The 9,463-nt window shown below is 52.1% G+C and overlaps 1 protein-coding gene across 1 annotated transcript; it reads right to left on the bottom strand.

Annotated features, from left to right (window-relative positions):
• Positions 1-677: 677 nt before the first annotated feature.
• On the bottom strand, positions 678-6,383 carry LOC140492381 (solute carrier family 35 member G3-like). Its single transcript, XM_072591300.1, has 2 exons — positions 6,322-6,383; positions 678-1,787 (listed from the first exon to the last, which is right to left on the bottom strand). The coding sequence occupies exon 2, from the start codon at positions 1,752-1,754 to the stop codon at positions 696-698; it is 1,059 nt and encodes a 352-aa protein (XP_072447401.1). The 5' UTR covers positions 1,755-1,787; positions 6,322-6,383; the 3' UTR covers positions 678-695.
• Positions 6,384-9,463: the final 3,080 nt, after the last annotated feature.

Genomic DNA, 9,463 nt, shown 5'->3' on the forward strand with positions numbered 1-9,463 from the left:
TTTCCATGGATAACCCACCTAGTCTACACATCCCTGGACACTATGGGACAATTTCCCATGGCCAATCCACCCTAACCTGCACATCCCGGGACACTATGGGACAATTTCCCACGGCCAATCCACCCTAACCTGCACATCCCGGGACACTATGGGACAATTTCCCACGGCCAATCCACCCTAACCTGCACATCCCAGGACACTATGGGACAATTTCCCACGGCCAATCCACCCTAACCTGCTCATTCCTGGACTGTGGGAGGAAACCCACGCAGACACGGGGAGAATGTGCAAACTCCCCACCCTCAGTTGCCCGAGGCTGGAATCGAACCCAGGTCCCTGGCGCAGTGAAGGCAGCAGTGCTAACCATTGAGCCACCCGACCAGCTTTGGATGGCAATGGTGAACCCAGTGGGGTTTCGCCCCAAATACATGTGGTCATCTTAATTGCAGATTTTTAAATCAGATTCAAATTCCGCCGTCTGCCGTGGTGGGATTTGAACCTGGGACATGAGCTGGGTCTCTGGATTAACAGTCTGGTGATGATACCATTGGGCTATCACCACCCACTAAATAATCATTGAGATTGAATGGCCCCAAGGGACTGAACAGTCTCAGTTGGGGTTTCCCACGTTCCCCTGTGAAGGGGCAAGTCATTCGAGTTGATTGCGGATGGTTAGAAAATGACAATGTTTAATGTTACTTATTCTCATTTGATTCCTTGTGATCTTGGGCTATGTTCTGGGCAGTGATGACAACGATGCTACAAATAATCACTGTGGCACCGCTCAGTCCAAACGGGCTGATGGGTTCATGGAGGACAAAGTATTGGATGGTCATGGTGACCACTACCTCAGAGTGCAGGAAGGCGCACACCAGTGCCGGGTGTGTCTTGGTGACGGCATAGTTGGCGCAGAAGAAGGAGACCAGAGCCAGCACGGTGATGCCCGTCACGCAGCACCAGGTGAGTGGTTCAACGGGGGCGATGGGTTTCTGGAGCAGCAGCATAAGTGGGGCACAGAGCAGGCTGCCCACCACACCGAAGGTGAAAGCAGCAGTCATCAGTTTGGACGGGTGGGTGAGGGTCCGGAAGATCATGAGCGCCATGGCCAGTGCCAAGCCGCCCAGCATGGCCAGGATGTAGCCGAAGATGTCAGAGAGGCGCGTGCTCCTGTCTAGCCTCAGCAGGTCGGGCACCACGATGAGGGTGAGGCCCACCAAGCTGCCCAGCAGCCCGATCCAGTCGTAGACGCTCAGGTGGTAACTGTCGATGACCAGGGCCATCAGGGCAGAGCAAAGGGTGGAGGTGCCCTTGCGAACGGTAGCGGCGTTCCCGGCTGGAATGACCATGAAGGAGCTGTAGGCGCAGGCGATGGACACAATGTTAATGATGGCATGGACGAAGGTGGACCTCCAGGCTTCACGGGGCCCGAAGAGTGACCCTCCCCTGAATTTGATGTAGAAGAACAGAGCCAGGTGGAGGATGCAGCGGAACAGCAGGATCTCCAGTGAGGGGATGTGTGAGGCTTCGTAGGCGATCTTGGTGAAGGGTGCCACAAAGCCAGCTGGCAAACCACCCCCAAAGAGGGCAACCAGGAGCCCCTTCACGCTGTCGGGCAGCTGCCATTTCCACCAGCCCATCCGCCCCTCCTCCTTGCCATCGGGCCCGGGAGCCTCCTGTTTCTCTCCTCCATCGACCGGCCCATCCCCTCCAGCTGCATTCCTCCGTCCCTCATTCTCGCCCGCCGTCAACTGCATCAGAGTGGGCAGCCCAAGACTGGCAGCTGACACCTGGGGGATAGCAGAGAGAGAGAAAGGTCAGGGTGAATGGTCCTGCTTTGAACTTAGTCGGGGAACATCACCCTGGTCTCCAACCACCTCCCCCCCCCCCCCCAGCATTGCCATGTCAGGAGCACTGCGCCTAATTCCACTCTCTGTTTGTGGAATACTCCCCACTTGCCCTCCTGACTCCCCCCAGAGCCTATCCCACCACCTACAAGGCACAAATCAGGAGGGTGAGGGAATACTCCCCACTTGCCCCTGGATGGGGTCAGCTCCAACAACACTCAAGAATCTCGACACCATCCAGTGACAAAGCAGCCCCCGCTTGATTGGCCCCACACCCACAAACACCCCCTCCCTCCCTTACCCACCGACCCTCAGTAACAGCAGTGTGTACCAGCTACAAGATGAACTGCAGAAACTCACCAAAGATCCTCAGGCAGCACCTTCCAAACCCACGGCCACTTCCATCTAGAAGGACAAGGGGCAGCAGATACATGGGAACCCCACCCCCTGCAAGTTCCCCTCCGAGCCCCTCACCATCCTGACTTGGAAATATATCATCGTTCCCTCAGTGTAGCTGGGTCAGAATCCTGGGATTCCCTCCCTCAGGGACATTGTGGGTTTACCCTCCAGCACATGGACTGCAGCGGGTCAAGAAGGCAGCTCACCCCCACCTTCTCAAGGGGGGCAACTAGGGACGGGGCAAGACATGCTGGACCCAGCCAGGAATACTCACGTCCCACAAACGAATGAAAATGGAGACTCTCTGGGATTGGAACGTGCCGGGGGTTAGTGCTGTGTGAGAGGCATTTTCCCAAACATTCCCCGACTGTGAAAATAGCCAGGCTGAGGCTCTGCCCCATCTCTGGAACCCCCTCAAAAGGAAGGAGGCTGAATCATTAAATATTTTTAACTCCAGAGGTCGTCTTGATGACTGGCAGGGGGGTTGGGGGTGAAAGGTTATTGGCCCATGTGCGGGAAGTGAGTTTAAAATCAAAAGAGAAACAGAAACTGCTGGTAAACCTGAGCAGGTCCCTCAGCACCTCTGAAGAGAAATCAGTTAACATTTCGGGTCCAGTGACCCTTTCCTCAGATCAGCTGCCATTTTGGTCAATAATTGGATGGGCAGAGTGGCCTCCCCTTGTCTGAATGGGAGCTGGCTGGGAGCGTTCCGACCTGGAATCTGGGAATGCTACGGATGGGAAAGCAAGAACCCCAATGGAAACAGTTGAGTGAAGGCGTCGGCCTAGTGGCATTATCGCTAGACTGTTAATCCAGGAACCCGGCTAATCCTCTAGGGGTTCAAATCCTGTCATGGCAGATGATGGAAGTTGAATTCAGTAATAATCTGGATGAGGATAAGTCCAATGCTGCTTGTCATGTAGTTTGCTACTGTCGTCCAGGGAAGGAAATCGCTGTCCTCACCTGGTCTGGCCTACATGTGACACCAGACCCACAGTCAATTTGGTTGACACTCAACTACCCTGTGAAATGGCTGAGCAAGTCTCTCAGTACATGGGGATGGGCAAGAAATGCTGGGACACCAGGAAGTAAAAGACTGGGAACCGAGAGTGGTGGGTGGGGAGTGTTCTGGGCTATCGCTGAGGGGTCAAAGGTCCCCCCCCCCTCGGGTTAAAGATTGGCGCAGTTCCTGTTTTGATGCTGCCATTGATCAGGGCCTCTTACACCAACAGAGAGAGACTCACCCACTGTGTGCGTGTCCCAGTGATGGATAAGGGAGGGAGGCAGTGAGCTCACAAGAAACCGAGAGGCTGCTGTGACCTCACAAACACAGGCCTCAGTGACACAGGCCCTTATGGAGCAGCCGACTTCACCGAGGGAGATAGGAGGGATGGAGAGTGGAGGCCGTTCAAGGGGGGTAGTAATCAACTAGGAGAAGGTGAGGACTGCAGATGCTGGAGATCAGAGTGGAGAGTGTGGGGCTGGAAAAACACAGCAGGTCAGGCAGCATCCGAGGAGCAGGAGAGTCGACGTTTCGGGCCCTTCAACCCTGGAGAGTGGGGAGCCCATGGAATTCTCTGCCTCAGAGAAAGGCCGAGGCCAAAGCACTGGATTCCAGAAGGAGTTGGATATATCTCCGAGGGCTAAAGGGATCAAAGGGTATGGAGGGTGAGAATGCGGCAAAGGGGGGATCTGAATCGGCTGTGATCCTATCCAATGGCAGGGTAGGCTGGAAGAATCCACTCTTGCTGTTGGTTACTAACTCTGCAGGAGTGTTTCATGAGCCTCTCGCATGCTACACCCCCACCCCCACCCCCCCTCACCACAGCCATTGGTGTAACCCCTGTCTGTTCACCTCCTCACGATCCAAGGCCCCACACTCTCCTTCCAGGTGAAGCAGCACTTTACCTGCACTTCACTCACTGCCCTCTACATTGGGGAGACAAACTGGGCAACAGTTTTACAGAACATCTGTGTCCTGTCAGCAAAAAGGACCCTGAGCTCCCTGTTACCTGTCTCTGTAATAGCTCAGCCTCCCCTCTGGCCGATATCTCTGTGTCAGGCTCACTGCAGTGCTCCAGGGAAGCTCAGAGCAATCAGGAAGGACATCACCTCACATTCTGCTTGGGGACCCTGCAGCTTTCCTGACTCAATACCCAGGTCAGTAACTTCAGGGTTTGATGTAGAGTCTTCCCATCCTGAAATGTTAACTTGCTCGCTCTCCATGGATTTTGCCTGTGACTTCCAGCACTTCTTTTGTTTTCAATGGTTTTCGGACTTGCAACACCTTCTCCCATGCCCCCTTCCCTCTACAGATACCAGGCCTAGTCAGCACACAGGCTGCTCTGAGCAAAACAAAACCATTTTCACCACATCAATGTCCCCATTACCATGTTTCCCTTTCTCCCTAGGTTCCTATCAATCCTCCTCTTATCTCCCTGTCAATCGTTCTCCCTCTCTGGGCTTCATTTCTGTGTATACCCCCTTTTGCCTATCCCCAACCTTAACCCTATCCCTAAACTCAACCCTATCCCTAACCTTAACCCTGTACCCTACATTAACCCCATCCCCAACCTTAACCCCATCCCCAACCTTAACCCTAACCTTAACCAGAACCTTATCCCTAACCTTAACCCTGTTCCCAACCTTAACCCTAACCCCAACCTTAACCCTAACCCCAACCTTAACCCTATACCTAACCTTAACCCTAACCCTAACCCTATCCCTAACCCTAACCCTAACCTTAACCCTATACCTAACCTTAACCCTATCCCCAACCTTAACCCTAACCTTAACCAGAACCTTATCCCTAACCTTAACCCTGTTCCCAACCTTAACCCTATCCCCAACCTTAACCCTAACCTTAACCCTATACCTAACCTTAACCCTATCCCTAACCCTATCCCTAACCCTAACCCTATCCCCAACCTTAACCCTAACCTTAACCAGAACCTTATCCCTAACCTTAACCCTGTTCCCAACCTTAACCCTATACCTAACCTTAACCCTAACCCTAACCCTATCCCTAACCCTAACCCTATCCCCAACCTTAACCCTAACCTTAACCCTATCCCCAACCTTAACCCTAATCCTAACCTTATCCCTATACCTAACCATAACCCTATCCCTAACCTTAACCCTAACCTTAACCGTAACCCTATCCCCAACCTTAACCCTAATCCTAACCTTATCCCTATACCTAACCATAACCCTATCCCTAACCTTAACCCTAACCTTAACCGTAACCCTATCCCCAACCTTAACCCTAATCCTAACCTTATCCCTATACCTAACCATAACCCTATCCCTAACCTTAACCCTAACCTTAACCGTAACCCTATCCCTAACCTTAACCCTATCCCCAACCTTAACCCTACCCCTAACCTTAACCCTAACCTTAACCCTATACCTAACCTTAACCATAACCCTATCCCCAACCTTAACCCTAACTCTAACCCTAACCTTAACCATAACCCTATCCCCAACCTTAACCCTAACTCTAACCCTAACCTTAACCATAACCCTATCCCCAACCTTAACCCTAACTCTAACCCTAACCTTAACCCTAACCCTATCCCCAACCTTAACCCTAACCCTATCCCAAACCTTAACCCTATCCCTAACCATAACCCTATCGCTAACCCTTATCTTAACCCTATCCATAACCCTAACCTTAAACTCATCCCTAACCCGATCCCTAACCTTAACCCTATCCCTAACCTTAACCGTATCCCCAACCTTAACCCTATCTCCAACCTTAACCCTATCCCTAACCTTAAACCTATCCCTAACCTTTACCTTAACCCTATCCCTAACCTTAACATTAATCTGAACACTAACCCTATCCCCAACCCTAGCCCTAACCTTAACCCTATCCCTATCCCTAACCTTATCCCAAACCCTAACCTTAACCCTAATCTGAACCTTAACCCCATCCCTGACGCTATCCCCCCATCTTCAGCAGATATACCACCTGCTCACAGAGACCATCAGTTCTGAAACTAGGTCATTGGATTGGAAATGTTAACGCTGTGTTCTCTCTCTCCAAGGCTGCTGACAGACCCGCTGAATTTCTTACCCAGTAATTCCTCAGATCTCTGCAGTTCCTCGTTTAGTGAGACAGGCTGGGGTGGTTGTGTGGAGCAGATCGAGGTGTATATAATTATGAGGGGAATAGACAGGGTGGAGAGGAAGTCACGGAATGGGTGGAGGGGTGAGTAACCAGGGGGCAGAGATTTGAGGTAGAGATGTGATGAGAATTGGGGAGCTTTCACTCAGAGGGTGGTGGGAGTCAGGAACTCAGTGTCTGAAAGACAGTCAGAAACTCTGATAACATTGGAGTGGTGTTTAAATATCCACTTGCATTGCTGTAGCCTCCAGGGCAAGAGCTGAGAAATAGGATTCTGAGGGATCTGAACAGACCGGATGGATTTGTGCTCTCCCTGTGAAGGCAGAACAAGTAGGATTGGTTAATATTTTCAAGGCAGTGATGGGTTGGATGTTCACAAAGGGAGAGAAAGGTAACTGAGAAGGAGAGGGGTGTGGATTTGAGGTTACTTTGAGATCCACCATGATCTTAGAAACATATCTCTCCTTGCAAGGCGTGGAGGGCAGAATGGTCTCATCCTGCTCCTTAGCCAGTAGGACTATATAGAAGCTGAATGAGGCCATTCCACCCATTGAATCTGCTCTGCCATTTGATCATGGCTGACATGTTTCCTAGCCCGATTCTCTCAGTAACCCTTTACTAATCAGGAACTTATCCATCTCTATCTAAACCACACACTGAATGAGCTGGCCTCTGTGGCAATGAGTCCCTCAGATCCCCCAGCCTCTGGCTGAAGAAGTTCTTCCTTATCTCAGTTCGAAAGGGTCATCCCTTCACTCTGAGGCTGTGCCCTCTCTTCTACCTGTGGAAACATCTTCTCCAATGTCCACTCTGTCCAGGCCTCTTGGTAATCTCTAAGTTTCAATCAGATCCCCCTCCATCCGTGGGCGGCACGGTGGCACAGTGGTTAGCACTGCTGCCTTACAGCGCCAGAGACCCGGGTTCAATTCCTGACTCAGGCGACTGACTGTGTGGAGTTTGCACACAGTTTCCTCCGAGTGCTCCGGTTTCCTCCCACAATCCAAAAATGTGCAGGTTAGGTGAATTGGCCATGCTAAATTTCCTGTAGTGTTAGGTGAAGGGGTAAATGTAGGAGTATGGGTCTGGGTGGTATATGCTTCGGCGGGGCGGTGTGGACTTGTTGGGCCGAAGGGCCTGTTTCCACACTGTAAGTAAGTAATCTAATCAAGAACAGAGCCAGAGTCCTCAACCACTGCTCATGTGACAAGCCCTTCATCCCTGGGATCATTCTTGTGAACCTCCTGTGGACCCCCTCCAAGGCCAGCATACCCCTTCCTTAGTTACAAGGCCGGACACTGCTCACAATATTCCAAATGCAGTCTGACCAGAGCCTGATCCAGCCTCAGCAGGACATTCCCAATCGGATCAGGGGTGGAAAGGGTCAAAGACAGCAAGGATCAGGAGGAAGGAATGGGATGGGCGGGAGGAGAGAGAGCAGGTTCTGAGGAAAAGGCTGTCAGGGTTTCACAAAGGACAAGGAAGGGTTCTGGGAACCAGGAAAATTACAGGAGAGAGAGAGAGAGAAACCTGGCAGTGTCGGGGAATGAGAGAGCTCACTCGAATGGCCTGCACCCTCTCCCACCTGCTACATTTCTATGTGAAGAGGTCACATCTGAGAGCTTGGAATGGGATTGGGGTTTTGGGGTCAATCACCTGCAGGCAGTGATGAGACACAGTGAGAGGTCACGTGTAAGCTGGGCCCCCACAATGTCCCTGAGGGAGGGAATCCCAGGATTCGGACCCAGCCACACTGAGGGAACGGCGATATATTCCCAAGTCAGGATGGTGAGGGGCTCGGAGGGGAACTTGCAGGGGGTGGGGTTCCCATGTATCTGCTGCCCCTTGTCCTTCTAGATGGAAGTGGCCGTGGGTTTGGAAGGTGCTGCCTGAGGATCTTTGGTGAGTTTCTGCAGTGCATCTTGTAGATGGTAGACACTGCTGTTACTGAGCGTCGGTGGGTAAGGGAGGGAGGGGGTGTTTGTGGGTGTGGGGCCAATCAAGCGGGGGCTGCTTTGTCCCTGGATGGTGTCGAGCTTCTTGAGTGTTGTTGGAGCTGCCCCCATCCAGGGGCAAGTGGGGAGTATTCCCTCACCCTCCTGACTTGTACCTTGTAGATGGTGGGACAGGCTTTGGGGGGAGTCAGGAGGGGAGTTACTCGCTGCAGGATTCCCAGCCTCTGCCCTGCTCTTGTAGTGAAAGGGTGAGTCTAGCTGTGTTCTGGTCGATGGTAACCTCCCAGGATGTTGAAAACAATCAAGTTAGCAGCTGCAGTTTCATATAGTGCCCTCTCTCCCTCAGCTTCACTGTTCCTGGCCTTCTCCCCTGCTCTCAGAGGAGCCTGATCACCTGCTGGCAGGCGGATGTGCCAGGCGATAGGGGAAGGAACTGGGATCATGTGTGCCAACCTCACCCGGTTCCCTTGACAACACACGTTGGCCTCACAAGTGCCCTCAACTGACCCCATTTTCCAAACTGCAACTAAAAGGTGTGTGTCTGTGTGTGTGTGTGCCTGTCTGTGTATGTGTGTGTGTCTGTGTATGTGTGTCTGTGTATGTGTGTCTGTGTGTGTGTCTGTGTGTGTGCGTGTGTCTGTGTGTCTCTGTCTGTGTGCCTGTGTGTCTCTGTCTGTGTCTCTATGTTTGTGCATGTGTGTGTGTCTGTGTGCGTGTGCATGTGTCTATGTGTGTGTGCGTGTGTGTGAGCGCGCCTGTGTGTCTGTGTGTGTGTCTGTGCCTGTGTGTGTGCCTGTGCGTGTGTCTGTGTTTGCCTGTGTGTGTGTCTGTGTTTGTGTGTGTGCCTGTATGTTTATGTGTGTGCCTGTGTCTGTCTGTGTGTGTGTGTGCATGTGTCTGTGTGTGTCAGTATGTTTGTGTGTCTGTGTGTGTGTCTATGTATGTGTCTGTGTGTGTTCTTTGTGTGTGCGTGTGTGTGTGTCTGTGTATGTGTGGGTGTGTGTGTGGGTGTGTGAATGGGTGTGTGTGGATGTGTGTGTCTGTGTGTGTGGGTGTGTGTGTGTCTGTGTGTGTGTTCTTTGTGTGTGTGTGTCTGTGCGTCTGTGTCTGTGTGGGTGTGTGTGTCTGTGTGTGTGTGT

Source organism: Chiloscyllium punctatum, chromosome 21 (genome assembly GCF_047496795.1).
Source record: "Chiloscyllium punctatum isolate Juve2018m chromosome 21, sChiPun1.3, whole genome shotgun sequence".
Classification (NCBI taxonomy): domain Eukaryota; kingdom Metazoa; phylum Chordata; class Chondrichthyes; order Orectolobiformes; family Hemiscylliidae; genus Chiloscyllium; species Chiloscyllium punctatum.

What these genes read in the sequence shown, in the direction of transcription:
- LOC140492381 (XM_072591300.1), bottom strand. Translation starts at nt 1,754, where the DNA reads ATGCAGTTGACGGCGGGCGAGAATGAGGGACGGAGGAATGCAGCTGGA.